This window comes from Gracilinanus agilis, chromosome 2 (genome assembly GCF_016433145.1).
Source record: "Gracilinanus agilis isolate LMUSP501 chromosome 2, AgileGrace, whole genome shotgun sequence".
Taxonomy (NCBI): Eukaryota; Metazoa; Chordata; class Mammalia; order Didelphimorphia; family Didelphidae; genus Gracilinanus; species Gracilinanus agilis.
In genome coordinates this window covers 611992612-612008373 of record NC_058131.1, presented here as the reverse complement: position 1 = coordinate 612008373, position 15762 = coordinate 611992612, and the positions used below count along the sequence as shown (strand labels likewise).

General features: G+C 52.7%; 1 protein-coding gene across 1 annotated transcript; it reads left to right on the top strand.

Moving 5' to 3' along the window:
* The first annotated feature begins 1668 nt into the window (after positions 1 to 1668).
* On the top strand, positions 1669 to 14052 carry LOC123234238. Its single transcript, XM_044660166.1, has 8 exons — positions 1669 to 1821; positions 2956 to 3148; positions 3442 to 3485; positions 8388 to 8540; positions 10653 to 10794; positions 12687 to 12823; positions 12978 to 13079; positions 13378 to 14052. The coding sequence occupies exons 1-8, from the start codon at positions 1669 to 1671 to the stop codon at positions 13501 to 13503; spliced, it is 1050 nt and encodes a 349-aa protein (XP_044516101.1). The 3' UTR covers positions 13504 to 14052.
* Positions 14053 to 15762: the final 1710 nt, after the last annotated feature.

Sequence of the window (15762 nt, the reverse complement as noted above, 5' to 3'; positions counted from 1 at the left end):
AAGTGTCTTAAGACCACAATGGAACCCAAGATCTCCTGTCTCCAGCCTTGGCTCTCTAACCACTGAACCATCTAGTTGCCTCAACATTTGATTTTTTTGGTTGTTATGTCTCCCTGTTTACTTATAATGAAGAAAGCTGCCCACTAAAGTTCCCCCAGTCGTTTTTCTTACCTTGTTTTGACACGCTTCTTCCCTCTTGTGCTCACAGTGTTAAATACCATCATCTTTGCCTTAGCCACATATGTTCTATCATGTCACTAAGAATAGAAAAGGGGGGGGAGGTTCTGATAGCTAGGGAACTTGGTGGATAGAGTACCAGGTCTTGAATTGGAAGCTCCTGGGTTCAAATGGGACCTCAGACACTGCCTAGCTCTCTGACCCTGGGCAGGTCACTTCACCCCGTTTGTTTAGTCCTTACTACTCTCCTGCCTTGGAACTAATACTTAGTATGATTCTAAGATAGAAGATAAGAGTTTAAAAAAAAAAAAAAGGAATAGCATGTTGGGTGGGTGTGTGGGTGTGGGTGTCTTTATCACATACTTTTCTGAAATATAAATAAACTAAAGCATTCTGGAATCTACCGTTCTAGTAATAATTATCAAAAAAGGAAGTAAGGTTTGGGTCTTGTGTGAAACCATGGTTATTCTTGGTGACATTACTTCTTCCCTTTTCTAGATATTCACTAACGATCCTTTGAACTTCATTAAAATGTCCCAAGTCCAACGTTCCAACTCTGGTTCCACATCTATGTACTCCAGAGCACTGTGCTCTAGATTGATATCAGTGCAACCAAAGTTTATTTAAAGATCAACAAACATCTTCATTCCACACAACTGAGTCCCCATTCCATGAGAGGTGCTGTGCAGGGAAGGCGAGGCAAGAAGGATGTCAATGTGGTCCTTAATACATGTTTGTTGAGTTCTGGAGGTTGGACACTGGAGATTATCCCTTTGGGTCCCACCTAGAAGATATCACTCTGGGACTCCCGAGGATCTGTCCTTTTCTGTTGGTCCCTGCCCTTTGGGAGAAGTAGAGAGCAGACCAAAGACTCTTCTCTCTTCCTCATCTTGCTTGGTGGCAGCCATACATACCAAACCCTTCCTCAGGACACCTAGAATTCCAGGAACAAGGAAATAGACCCCCCCCCCCCGCAACTCCCTCAACTTTGGGCCCCTGAAATCTGAGCTATCTTTAGGGAAGAAGCAAAGGGGCAGAGCATGAAAGGGTAGGAACAAAAGGGCCCCTCCTCCATAAAGGTGGCTGGTGGCCCCATTCACACCACAGTGCTAACTCACCAAATGCGGCTCATCAAAGTGCCCAGAGCCTTAAAAGGTCCTTTATGAGGGGACAAGTTCTCCCTGATCTGGGCCCCAATGCTGACCAGGTGCCCTGATGAGGCCTCCCCTTTGAGGGGCCCTCGATTGATTCCCCAGTATAAAACTGCCACTTTCCACTCCCAGCCAACCTGGATGGGGAACCTTGTGCATTCCCCATCCCCGCCCTCATCACCACCAAGGATAGGCTTCATTCCCCAGGGAGCAGCACACCTGTGAAATGCTGACCCCCTGGGGGGATGGGGTACATTCCATACCCTCCTCTACCCTTCTCATTAGCCAGAGTCTGCAAGTTCTGGGCCAGCTCTAAAGTGACCCCTGCTGGCCAGCAGCAATGGCCTGCTCATCCCTTGAGAATGGTGGAGGGACTCTGAAGACCCCTCATTACCAGGAGGGCAGACATTATCCTTGGCTCTCCTGCCTTGGAGGCTGGCGACTGGATGGAGCCTTTTCTCCAATTATCAATGGCCCTGGCTGGGCTGACCAGGTACTGCAGCTTCTGGGAGACTCCAGGCTAGAGTAGAATAGAAGCCACTGGTACTGGAGGGGGAGGCACTGGCCCAAGAGAGCCTATACCGCACCCCCACCCTGGCTTACATGCCCCCAAAAGCCCACCCCAAGTAAGGTATGCTGCCCCAGAGCTCATGACTTATCTGGGGGTTCTCCCTTTCTTACCCTGTGTTCTCACCCCAACCTTTTTAGCTGGGGGTAGGGGTAGGAATCCTCTAAAAGGAAGCATGAGCCCATAATTCTGCTCTCCATCTTAGCCTCCCCAGGAAATAAGTGTTAGTTGGAAGGCCCCTTTCCCTACCTTATGCCTAATATACCAGACCATTTGGGGTTGGCATTTCCTAGGGATCCCCCAACTGATTCCAGAACCTCTTGAGGGGACCTTTGATGGTGTGGGATGCAGAGAGGGAATTTCCACTGCCGAGTGGGGGACATCTAAGCAGAACACCGACAGCAGCAGCCCTAGATAGGGGGCCCTAGGAAAAAAACCTTGGCTCCCCCTACCTAGTGACCCCCTTAGATTCTGGGGGAGGTCTTTGGTCTAGCCTCTCCCATCTCAGGACCCTGTCCCCCAGTCTCAGATGTGAGCCCCAGCAGGGTCAGAACGGAGCCAGAAGAGAACAGATAGGTGAGAGAGATGGAAAGAGAAAAGCTCCAGGTGCCCCTTCCACCTGTTTACCCTCTGATCCTCACTCAAAAGCAGTCAAGGTTCTCCCAAAGCCTTTTGGTGGCCAGACCTTCCCAACCATAGGGAGAGTGTAGGACCCCCTTCATTGAGGAAGCCCTAGATCAGATGGGGCAGGAGACAGTGCTCAACTGGCTGGGCCTGGGGAGGAGAGCTGTCCCTTCCCCCTTGGAGGCCTGTAAAATGGCCCCAGTGGCACCATGGTGGGTGGGGGGGCTCCTGCCTTCTCCCTAAGGCTGGGGTGGGCAGGGACAGGCTCTGGCTGCCCTAGTGCTTTCCTGGGAGGAGGGCCCCGGCCTGACCCGGAGAGCCTGGGCCCCCAGCCAGGCCCCGCCCGCACATGCTCAGACCTGATGCTTCTCTTACTTTCAGTTTCCATCTGACACTTCCTGACACAAGTTTCTCAGACCCTCTCGTGGGGTCTAGCAGGGCCGCTACCCTGGGCCAGTGGAAGTGGTCAGCCTCCATCCACTGCCCAGCTCAGGCTGGGCAGCTCCCCCATCCCACAGAGTCTGGGAAGAGGCAGAAGGAGCTGGCCCAGGGATGATGGAGCCCCCCTCATCTGGCTGTCTGCGGTGCTTCCTGGCTGAGTCCAGGGCCAACCAGCCCCTGGAGAGAGGTAAGGACACCCCTCTCCCCTACCCTCCCCACTCACTGCTCAGAGCCTTCTTTGGACAGCTGGGATCTCCCTCCCCCTTGTCCTGGGACACTGGAGTGCAAGAGGGGGGAGAGAAAAGGGAAGGGACCCATCTCGGGGGTACAAGGTAGGGGAGAGATCTGGGAGAGATCAGGGAGGTGGCTGCAAGCTCCCCCAGTGACCCCAGAGTTGGGCCAAGACTTCACGGAGCACACAAAATTGGGAATCCTGGCCTTTTGTCCCATCATGTGCCTCTCTCACTTGCAGGGATTCAGGAGCTGAGCCAGGGAGACCAAGATGCCCCATCCAACTTCTACCGGTGAGTTGTGAGAGCCTGAACCTCAGGAAGCCAGAGGGACAGGGCCCACAGGAATATGGGGGCCTTGAATTTTCCTAGGAATCATCTCTGGTAGCTCCTCAGGGTATTCCCCCAACCCCAACCCCCACCACAGGGGCTCCAGGGAGCCATAGGCTGGGATGACTAATGTCAGGCTGGAGGGTGGTGGGTGGAGACACAGCTTCAAAAGCCTGGACTCTAGATGGATGTTTCATCCTCCAACGCCCCCACCCCCGAGTAATAATGTCTTCAAGGCTCTCCCAAGTCCTCCTTGGGATAGTCAGGAATACTCCCCCTCTCCCAGGGCAGCCATTCACCAGAGACTTGGGATCTCTCCCACCAGACCTGGGAACAGTGAGCTGGGAGAGGGACCATCGTCCCCAAAGTTCCTGAACCTCCCTGGCCCAGAATCGGCCTCAAGAGACACCAGCTCCCCCATCACCATGGAGAGTGACATGGACCTCACAGCCAATCTGTTGCCTTCCGGGGGGATGCACTCCCATCCACTCACTCTGAGGACCCCAGTGACTGAGAGTACTCTTGGCCCATCCTTGCTTGCTCCCTCACTGCCCGGGAGTCCCACCTCACAGGACCAGGAGAAGGAAGGGGTCAGTTCTGGCACCTTTGGCTCTAAAGCCCTGAGCCTCACATCCACTTTGCCCTTCAGCCTGGGTACCAGTGGGGCCATCTTCTTGGAAAACCGGAAGCCACTGAAGGGGGACCCTGCACCTGAGAAGCCCTGGGGTCAAGCACACTCCTGGGCAGGGGCCCCCAGTCTGAGCCCAGACTCCAGACTGGGTCCTGTTCCTACTACTCTGCCCTGGGCTCTGGATAAACCTTGGACCTTGCCTAGTGACTCCTCTGTGTTACACAGGGAGGCACTGGAGCCTCCACGGGCCTGTCCCTGGCCTGTGGAAGTAATGATCAGGAAGGACCCAACAGGAGTGATCCCTGGGGGGCAGGGAGAGCCCTTGGATCCAGGGGCTGAACCCCAGGGAAAGGAGCAGGAGGGAGTATCCTCAGAGGGACCTGGAGAGGAAGCAGGACAGGGGGAGGCTGGATCAGTGGACAGTGGAGCCAGTTTAAATGGGGAAGACTGCAAAATAGACTTTCGAAAGCCAAAGACAGATCAGGAGTGCTGGGTCAGTTCCCCAAAGCCCTCTGTGGAAGATAGCTATGGGCGCCAGGTAAGGGAGGCGGGCTGCATGCTTCTGGAATGGCTTCGACGCCTCTTCCTGGACAGTGACGGCCACAGTTTCACTCTACTGGACTCTGGCCTGGCCCTAACCACTGGTGGCCTTACCCTGACTGCTGGTAGCCAGGAACACTCCGGGTTGCGTGTGGCTTTCCTTACGATGGTGAGCGCCTTTGGAAGTTTTTGGGGGCTGGTTTACCTCGTGGGACAGGCTCTTCCCTCTATTGGAAGTCTGCCATCTCCTACCCCATCTACTGCTCAGTCCTACCTGGCAGTGATCTCCCTCCCAGGCGACTGTCTGTGCTCCTAGCCCTGCCTGTGAAGTCTCTGATCTCAGCTTGTAAGGGGGAGTCCATACTACCGGCTATGTGCCAGGACCTCATTTTGTTGGGGTCATTCCTACTCATTAAAGCCCCAGATGCCACCCTTCAAGGAACAGAGATCCCTCTATCCAGAGATGACTTCAAATGAGAGAGAGGATGGATGGAAGGCTCCCCCTAACCCAACTTTTTTTTTTTTTAACCCTTCCCTTCTGTTTTAGAATCAATACTCTGTGTTGGTCCCAAGGCAGAAGAGCTGTAAGGGCTAGGTAACATGAGTTAAGTGACTTGCCCAGAGTCACACAGCTAGGAAGTGTCTGGGGCTACATTTGATGGAAGGCTCTCTACAAATGCCAGTCATCCTTCTCTTACAGTCTACCATACTCTTGCTGAGCTCAAGCTATATGGAGCCATACAGAGGTGTGCTGGGAAATGTTTAACAACTGGATTCTCTGGGTGGGGAAACAGCATATTCACATGCTTTTAAGTTTAATCTGCATCCTTATCATTTTGTTAAGTTTAGACAATCAACAAAACTAGAAACCTGAGTAATTGCTAATTTCTGAGGGATAAATGCTGGACATTTAACAATCAGCTTACAAGCAGGGTAGATTAGGTGGCTTCCAGCACATCCTGCCTGTATCTGAATGTTGCCACCAGAAGATGCTTGTAGCTCCAGGCTTCTTATTCCTTTCCTTTACCATATCCATACCTTTACCATATCAGCCTGCTATCTGTGAGTGTGAGGAAGGATCTTTATTTATAAAGAGAAAATATTAGTCTGAAATAATATTTGAATTTAACATAAATTGAGAAGCAGTCCTGACAGCGGATAGAGGACTGACTTCTGGGACAGAAAATCTGAGTTCAAGTCTTGCTTCTGACACATGTGACCTTAGGCAAATTCTTATACCTCTCAGTGCCTCCCCCAGCCAACTTTCTAAGTCTATTAAGTCAAAGAACAGGAAATAATTTGCTGAAGATGATACAGTCATTTCCCTACATGCATGAAATTGCAAATCTAGTCAAAATACAGCTTATCAGAAATGTGTTTAGGAAGAATCTGGGTGACTTCCAAGCTTAAATCTAGTCTGCTGAAAGGTTCTATTCTAGTTCAGTTATGCCAAACTTAAACAGAAACAGCAGGGCCACGTAGAAAACCATATATTAACATTATCTATGTTTTATTCTATTTTGATTTATTTTGTCAACTATTTCCCAATTACATTTTAATTTGATTCAGGCTGCACTCCAGGATGTTAAGGGGGGCATATAGCCAGTGGGCTGAATATCTGACCCCCTCTGTTCTGGCCCACATACCTCCTAAAGGGATTTTCCTGGGCCCCAGAAAATCTTCCTCCAAAATTTATTTATTTGTTGGCCAATTTATAAAAAACAAACAAACCAACCTTACCTTCTGTCTTAGAATCAATATGGTGTATTGGTTCTGAGGCAGAAGACCAATAAGGGCTAGGCAATGGGAGTTAAGTACTTGCCCAGGGTCATGTAGCTAGGAAATGTCTGAGGCCAGACTGGAACCCAAGACCTCCCATCTCTTGACTTAGCTCTCAGTCTACTGAACCACCTTGCTGTCCCTTTGGGGTTTTCTTAGCAAAGATACCAGAGTGTTTTGCCATTTCCTTCTCCAGCTCATTTTGTAGAAGAGGAAACTGAGGCCATCAGGGTTAAGTGACTTGCCCAGGGTCACACAGCTAGTAAGTATCTGAGGCCAGATTTGAACTCAGGTCCCCTGACCTCAAGGTTGGCTCTCTATCCACTGTCCACCTAGCTGCCCTGGATCCATCTAAGCCATAAAAAAAAAAATTTTTTTTTTAATCTCTGCCATCTAGTTCTTACCACTCACCAACAGAAAAGCTTTGCTAGCCAAGGAAGACAAACAAGATCAGATGGGCAGTCAATAAATAAGTCAACATTTATTAAGCTCCTGTTATGTGCCAGGCCTGTGTTAAGCCTTCTCCCAATACCAAAAGAAGCAAAAAATAGTCTGACCTTAGGGACCTTACAAGCTAACAAAGGAGACAACATGCAAACAAATATATAGACAAACTCTATATAGGATAAGTTGGAAGCAAATAAGAGTGGGAAGGCATGAGACTCGAGAGGGACTGGGAAAAACTTCTTGTGGAAGATCAGATTTTAATTAAGACAATTAAAAAAATTTAAGACAGTTTTAGGGGTAATAGAGAACCAGGCCTTCAGACAGGAGGTCCTGGGTTCAAATGTGGCCTTGGACACTTCCCAACTGTGTGACTCTGGGCAAGTCACTTAACTCCCATTGTCTAGTCCTTACTGCTCTTCTGCCTTGGAACCAATATATAGTATCGGTTCTAAGAAGGAGGCTAAGGGTTTCAAAAAAATAGGAAATTTTTTAAAACTTAGTTTTCTCATCATAAACTCCCATTGTTTCTTCATGTTCCCTTTCCATACCCATCCATCTTCTTACGCTTTAGTATTAATATGGACAAATACCTCTTCTCCCTCAGCCCCCTGAGCAGCGTTGGGTCCTTCCCAGAAATCATCCAGTTCTAGAACCTCAGAAGCTGGAATCCATGTTATCATTTTGTCGTTTTCAGTTGTGTCTGTCTTTTCCTGACCCATTTGGGATTTTCTTCCCTTCGAGGTCATCCAGTCTAACCCTTTCATTTTATAGCCAAGAATTCCGAAGGGCAGAGAGGTAACAGAGTTTGTACTCAGGTAGGTGGCAAGCCCAGACCCTCCTCCCAAACCCAGTGCAGCTTTCACTGCATCGTGTTATTGTCCAAATGAGATCTCTCAGTCCCTAAAATGCCTCATTAGTCCAGTCTCCTTTCTCTTGGTAGCTCTGCCTTTGTCTGTCTCTCAGTTTCTCCTCTTTCTTTCTCTTTTCTTCCCTCCCTCCCTTTTCTCTCCATATATTTTTGGTCGGTCCATTTTCCATCATGTCTCCCTCTTTATTGACCTCATTTGGGGTTTTCTTGACAGAGATACTAGGGTGCTTTGCCATTTCCTTCTTCAGCTCATTTTGCTGATGAGGAAACTGAAGCAAAAGGGTTAAGTGACTTACCCAGGATCCCAAAGCTAGTAAGTGTCTGAGGCCAGATTTGAACTCAGGTAGGTGTACATTCCTGACTCCGGACCCAGTACTCTATCCACTGTGCCATCTAGCAGCTCCTGACAGTATATAAATGTGTGTGTGTGTGTGTGTGTGTGTTTCCCTTTCTCTGTCTTTCATGACTCACATTCCTCCCCCTTTCTCATTCCCTCCCTCCATCATTCTGTCTCAATCTGTATGGATATGTCTGCTTGTCCCCATCCCTTTGTCTCTCCCTCCATCCCCACCTGTTTCTCTCTTTCTCTCTCCCTCTGTAGAGGAATGGCCGGAAGCTAGGCATGGCATTCCCTGGCTCCAACCTCTTCTATTACTACTCCTTGGGCCGCCACTTCTTTGTCACTGCCCAGCTCAGCAACCATTGGTTCCGAGTGCGAGACCGTGTTACTGGCGAGTGGATGCTGATGAAGAAGGTAAGAAGATGGGTCTGAGGACCCATCAGGCCCGTAACTCCCTTATAAAGCCTCCTTTATAGCCATACAGCCTACTGACTCCAATGGCAGGCAGGGAGACTTCCCATGGCCTGCTGGCAGGGGGATTAAGAGGCTGGGAAAGTGGTCCTGGTTGTTGTTATTGTTTGGTGGTTCCAATCCTGTCTGACTCTTCATCACCCCATTTGGGGTTCTCTTGGCAAAGACATTGGAGTAGTGGCCATTTCCTTCTCTCAGTCACTTGACTGATGAGGAAACTGAGGCAAATAGTTCAGTGACTTGCCCAGAGTCACACAGGTAGTAAGGGTCTAAGGCCAGATTTGACCTCAGGAAGATGAGCTTTTCAGACTCCAGCCCTAGGGCTCTATCCACTGTGCCACGTAGGTGCCCATGTATGTAGACACATGCATGTATATGTATGTTTGTTAGAGACGCTTTGGGTATGACAACCACGCCAGGTGGGTCAGTCAACAAACATTTGTTAGATGCAGAGCACTAGTTAAATCTGTTTTGGACTCGTGGATTCCGAGGTACCAATGGAGCAGCAGGTGGAAATGTCCAGAGGCCACTGGATGGGCCACTGGGAGTCAGTCATCTTCATATCGATGATAATTAGCCCCTGGGAGCTGAGGCAGTCACCAAGGGAGAGTGTGGAGGGGAAAGAGGGCTTTATTGTGAGCCGGACATGGTTGGAAATCCCTCCCGGAGACAGAAGGAGCAGCCCCACAGGGAGGAGGGGGAAGGTGGCCAAATGCGCCTGAAGGCTGAGCGAAAGTCGTCAAATCTGGGTTCAGTGATCCCTGGCACCTTCTAAGAGAGGCATTTGAGTGGAGGGATGAGCTCAGAAGCCCGACTGCACAAGGCGGGAGCTCAGACTCCCCGGAGAAATGAGACTGTAGGACTGGATGCTCTCTGCAGCCCTGCCAGCTACGGCATTTAGTAACGCGTTGGGTTTGGGATTTCAACAGACTTTACTTTCCGACTTTGAGTGAATACTAGGTCTTGGTTCCAAGGCAGAAGAGGGCTTGGCAATGGGGGGTTAAGTGACTTGGCCAGAGTCACCCAGCCAGGACTTGTCTGAGATCGCATTTGAACCCAGGACCCCCTGTCCCCAGGCCTGGCTTTCCTTTCCCTGAGCCACCTCGCTGCCCCGTGCACGCTTTTGAAACGCGTCAGTGTGTGTATGTCCCCGAGGTCCTGGCCGGGACGAGGTCACCCCCTGGGGGTCAGGTGCTACAATAATGCCCGGAGGCTCGGAGCTGTGGGGCGAGGTGGTGCCCGAGGGGGTGGGCAGAGGCTGCGGCTCCGGCTCCTCCTTTCCTTTGCCAAGCGCAGCCCGCGGTTAATTAATTTGCTGGGAACAGCGGGGCCGCTTAGCGAAGTTGCAGGAACTTGCAGCCTCCGCCTAATCGGCTCATAAATTGTGGGAAGAGAGATCAGCGGAGGGGGAAGGGGAGGGGGGGGGCGCTCCGTCCTTATTTAACTTTATCGCTGAAATTCATCTTTTTAGCCTCCCCCGGAATCGCGCCCCTGCCGGATTTGCCTAATCATGATAAATTCTCATTCATTTTCCTCCTCGCACCGGCGCTAGGGAGGGAGGAGGAGTTGGGGCGGGGGTGGGGGTGGGGGTGAGTGGAGAGCATGGCCGGCCCCTCCCTCCTCCCACCGCTCCCCTCCCTCCCTCTCTAGCCCCGCCCCCCGGGAATGCGGCCCTGACTGACTGCTTACCCAGAGCAGGGGGAGGAGGCGGCAGGTTAGAGTCGGCAGACTCTAGCCGGCCCCCGGCCCCCACACCTGGGGGAGGAGGAGGTGCAGGGGGTGGGCAGCGTTTATGGTTAGCCTTGGAGTGGCCGGTGGGGCTGGTGGGTGATTAAAGTTCCAAGCCGGAGGCTCCTGCCCCTCCGCGCCTGCCTGGGGCAGAGCAATCCGGGGCCCCCTGCTGCCCCGAAAAGGCTTGGGGAAGTTTCTCTCCCATGCCCCAGTTCTCTCTCCGACCCCGGCGTCTTTCTGGGATCCCGCCCCAGGAATGGCAGCCCGGGGTCTTTCCTCGTGACCCCCCCCCCAGCCCCTCTGGGCTCCTCTCGATCTCCCCAGGTGCCCGTGGTCTCGGACTGGCAGAAGATGCTCCATCACTTTCTCTTCCTCCCCCCCGGGCCGGGGCTGCTGGTGCCCTACGTTGTTCTCTATGACCGACAGGGCTCCCTGCTCTACCTTATGGAGGACCCTGGAGTTCTAAGTAAGGGGGAGGCTTGGGGAGGAGGCAGAGCCCCTACGCTGTAGTCCTGAGATGCTTGGGGGATGGGGGTGGGGAAGGATCCCCAGGTGCTTTCTGAGCTCACCGAGGGGCCACAGGAGGAGTCTCAGGACCATTGAGGCCTCCCCTCCCCGTCCCTAGCTCAGAGGCTTTGGCTTTGAGAACATGGAGGGCTCTTGGGTGCCAGCACACAATTGGCCCCTGGGGCTATCACACAAGGGCTTGGGGGGGGGCCCTCTTGACCCTCCATCCTGTAACTGTCTCTCTTCCCTAACCCCGGGCCCCTTTCTAGAATATTAGGATGGCAAATCTAGCAGGAGCTGAGCATACAAAGCTGGGAAGCCTGAAGAGAGTTCAGGGATGCCTGCTCTCTTCTCAGTTTTCTCCTCCTTTCCAGAGAAACAGGCTTGTTTTTGTTTTTAAACCCTTACCTTCTGTCTTAGACTCCATACTGGGTCTAAAGCATTAAGGCTGGGCTGTGGAGGTTGAGTGACTTGCTCAGGGTCACCCAGCTAGGAAGTGTCCGAGGCCAGAATTGAACCCAGTACCTCCCATCTTCTAGGCTTGGCTCTCAATCCCCTGAGCCACCCTGCTGCTCCTTGCTTGTTTTTTAGTTTCAGTTTTAGACAGGGGACCTTTGGGAAAATCTGGTATAGGAACATTGGGACTGGCAGTCAAGGGTTCTGGGTTTTAGTAATGGCTTTGACTCTGGTCCTTAGGCTAGGAAGAAGGGGAGATGTGAGCAGCTTCTCCCCCTCTCTTTCCTCCCCATCCCTGAGCTCTGTTTCCACCCACCTCTCCCAGCAGAAAAGTTTTTGTAGGAAATGTCTGAGGTCACATTTGAACCCAGGTTCTCCAAGCTCCAGGTCTGGTGTGCTCTATCCACTGGGCTACCTCGTGGCCCCATCAGGGAATCTGTTTTGACCCCAGTGGACTCAGCAGCAACAAAAGACCTTCTTATGTCTTTAGCTTTGTCTCTGTGTGGCCCTGGGCAAGTCCTTTGACCTCTATGGGTCTCAGTTTCAATTTAAGAATAATAGTAAAGGGGGCAGTGAGGTGGCTCAGTGGTTAGAGAGCCAGGTCTAGAGATAGGAGGTCCTGGGTTCAAATATGAACCCAGACACTGCCTGGCTGTGTGACCCTGGGCAAGTCACCCCCATTATGACCCCCAAATAATAGTAGAAATAAGAGCCCATTGGGTGTTTGACAAATGTTTGTAGGTACTCATAGGTATACACTTTGTGTTTCATTCAGTCCTCACAGCCAACTGATGGAGGAACTAATAATTCCCATATACTAAATGAGGCTCACTGAAGGCAGGGAGACTCCTTCCAGCTCCCTAGATGAGGAGAGAGCAGAACTGGAACTCAAATTTGTCTTCTTTTTTGATTTATGTTTGAAACCCTTACTTTCTGTCTTTGTAACAACTTTAAGACAGAAGGGCAGCAAGGGCTAGGCAAACAGGGTTAAGTGACTTGCCCAGGGTCACACAGCTAGGAAGCATCTAAGGCCAACTTTGAACCCAGGACCTCCCAACCCATGTCCAGTCCTGGCACTCCATCTTCTGGGCTACCCAGCTGCCCCCCAACTATACCTTCTGACTCCAGAGCCAAGGCTTTCCCTACTGTTTCTGCCCTGGCTGGCAGATAAGAAAGCCACTTTGATAAGTTGAGGCCTGTTCCTTCCATAACTCTCCAATGGACTTGGAAAGTGGGACAGTTTTAGGAGGGGTGTCTCTCTGAACAAGCGCATACACGTTGAAAGCTGGGCTCAGATGAGCCACTTTTGGGGGGACTCTTGGGTTGTTCAGACTGAGAATGGGAGGAAACTGGGGCTTCCTTTGCCCTTGGTCAGCTTTGTCTCCTGCGCCCCAGCTGTGGGGTGGCCGCCAGCAGCTCAGCAGCTGGACAGACTGAAGTGCCTCCTGGAGGTCCTGAGGTTCCTACAGTTCTGCCAACACCAAGGCCTGCAGCTGGAGGAAGTGAACTCAGCCCTGCTTCATACCCACCAGGTATCGCTGCTTCCTGGAGTCCTCCCTGTCTCTCTATCCCTGTCTCTTGAACCCTGGTTTTGGGGAGGGAGATCCAGTTGGCCATGAAGAAGGGGAGCTACAGGAGACCCCTGCCTGATTTCTGAGCTGTTCCCACTCCCCTCCCCCTCAACAGGGAATCCGTTTTGACCCCAGTGGACTCAGCAGCAACGAAGGACCTTATGTCTTTAGAAAGACTTTGAGAAATGCCCTCCAGCTGGTATGGAACACACCACAGGTACCTGTTAGCCTTTCCCTCACCCTCCTCTCCCCTCCAGGCCCTCAGGAAAGGCCTTAGCATTGGAGACCTGCCCTCACATCTGGCCAGTGCCACATGCTAGTTGTGTGACCGTGGGCACCTCGGGCCCTTCATTTCCCCAGGCAGTTCCCCAGCCTCCCTGGGGGCACTGGCAGTGAGGCACAAGAGGAGAGGACCCAGCTCTCCTAGGGGGAAGGGGAAAGGGGCTGAGTTGTGGCCTTGGTAAGAGCTAGAGACCAGCAGTCTCCACAGAGGTGACCTCTTCTCCCTGGGACAGGAGGACACTCCAGCCACAGAGGCCTTGCTGGAGCGAATGTGGAGGTGGCTGGAGGAGGACCTTGGGGATCGTGAGGAGCATCTGGATGAGGCCAGGATGTCTTCTCTGAATGTTTGTACCCTGTGAACAAAGACCAGACCTCAGGGAACATCAAAACACAGCACTTTAGAGCACCAAAGCACCCTAACCTCTTAGTCAGAGCTGCCTCCTCAGACTGTTCTTCACAGAAGGGGATGCTGAGGTAGGGAGACTCTCGGGTCACCCCAGCTGGCCTGGGGCTGCCTCCAACTTCTGTGGGACCTAAGCATCCTGATTCCAGGCATGCCCAGGGACAGCTTCTGTCCTCTTCCAGATCTGCCTTACACAAGGGGAGAACTCCAGTCATTCTCGGGGCTTTGCTCAGGGACTTGCTGGCCACAACTTCCTTATTCCCATTCTGAGCCCACCAGCCCAGGCTTCCTGGCCTCAGGGTCAAGCTCCTGGGTTCCTTGCTCTAAGAACTTGGGGGAGAGGGTTCCTCACCCCCCTCTAAGGTACATGGCTGGGCTGGCATCTCCTCACCTTCTCACACAAGTGCCAGGGGAAGGCAGGGCACCAGAGCTTTCCTGAAGAGAAGGGAATGGTTCTGGGGCCACCGTGGTGCTGTTTTTATTTGGAAAATAAATTCCCATTGAAGAAGCTGGGCCTCTCCTTCTCAGGCCTGGATTTATGAAAGAGCAGAAATATCGGCCGTCACTCCTGCCCCTGGTCCAAGCAGGTATTGGACAGGAAAGTGGGGTCTGTGTGGGCATGGCTGGAGGGGCAAGGCCACAACGTGACCCAGGGTCAGGGTGCGCTCATTGGTGGCTTCTTGGGGAGGGAAACTGGGTTTGGGGAGCAGGGAAGGGCAGTTGCATCTCAGGGAAAGGCCAGCAGAGGGAACCCGAGGACCGAAGAAGACACCGGCTTGTGCCTCTGAGCTGGGGTAGCGAGTTCCTGCCTAGGGTGGGGTTGACTTTCTCCCTCCTGGCAGGAGAGGTGTTCTGGCCCCTCTCCACCTCTGAACTGCAGTGAGGCCCCCCTCTCCTTCCTGACCTGGGGAAAGAGGCTTAGATGGAGGAGGAGCGTCTGTCCCAGCTCTGCTTTCCTCCCCCAGTGTGAGGACACTAAAGAAAGAGGGGCTACAAAGGGAGAGGAGCCAGAGATTATGAAGGGCCACCCCAGGCTTTTAGCCTCAGTTTCCCCTTTTGTGTCTAGGAATAGTCCCCATTTCTCAATGCTCAGGGATCAAGGTGAGCTTGACCACTGTAGCCAGGCCCTTCCCCTTTCTGCCTCTTCCTCTCCTTCAGGCAAAACACGTTTACTGATGGGTCGCCAACCTAGGCTAGCTTCAGATGGTGGATAGAGGGACAAGGAAGGAAGAGAGAAGAAAGGGAGGTAGAGGAAAGAGCAAAGGAGATGGGGGTTGGGGAGAGCTGCTTTGGGCTCCCACTCTGCCGATGAGGGCCCCCTGCCCCCTCTCTTCCAGGCAAGGCCAGTGGTCCTGGCCAATATCCCTGAAGCTCTCCTGTGCCTGTCACCTTCACTCTCAGCCCCCCACCCCACGGCAGGTGATTTATGGCTGGACCAGCCCTGGTGACCTTGGATATGGGATAACTAATGACAGGTCAATAGCACTACAGAATGGGGGTGGCTGGGAGGGGGAGCCTGGCTGTTGTCCATTAACCAGGTGGGTTGGAGGAGCCCCCCAGCGCCCCTCAGCCTTTAGTTAGAGCCACCTATTGGGGGAGGAGGGGCAGATTTCTTCTTCCTTTGGCATCTTCAGCCCTGCCTCAGATTTTAGCCCTGGAGTAGCCGGGGTTTTCTGGGACGGTCACCCAGACCCCTTCTGGGAACAGTGGGCCCCTGGAGCCACGGACAGCCATGTTCTTGAGGCAGGAGAAGGACGTCAGATTAGAGGATTCTGAGTTTTGGGAGCTGGATTGGGGTGGCCCCGAGAGAACTCCCCCCACCCCTACGGGGGGGGGGGGGCAAACCAGGGTTTGTTGGGAGTCCAGGGCTGCACCCCAATGCCTCCTGCCCCTACCTTTAGAGCTCCCTCCCTTCCGGGACCACTTCCCCTGCCAAGAGGCAGCCGAACACTCATTCCAGTGGGGTGGGGGGACAAAGGGTGTGGCTCTTACACAGACTCCTCCCCCTGAACAGGGGGTGGGTGGGAGGAGGTCAGCATGTTCATGTGTGGAAACGTTTATGTGTGTTTGCGTGCACAAATGAGTGTTACTCGGGCTCCCCCCCCCCCGCCATTGCTGTTTTTGTTTCTTCTCTGTCTCTCCCCTCCCTCTCTCAGTCTGTCTTCCTGTCTCCCTCTATGTCCCCCCACCAAGCCCTCCCCCCCCAGCCATCTGT

Coding starts and splice junctions, on each gene's coding strand:
- LOC123234238 (XM_044660166.1), top strand. CDS start 1,669: ATGGCCTGCTCATCCCTTGAGAATGGTGGAGGGACTCTGAAGACCCCT. Junction 3,486..8,387: donor GCCCCATCCAACTTCTACCG/GTGAGTTGTGAG, acceptor CTCCCTCTGTAG/AGGAATGGCCGGAAGCTAGG. Junction 8,541..10,652: donor AGTGGATGCTGATGAAGAAG/GTAAGAAGATGG, acceptor CGATCTCCCCAG/GTGCCCGTGGTCTCGGACTG.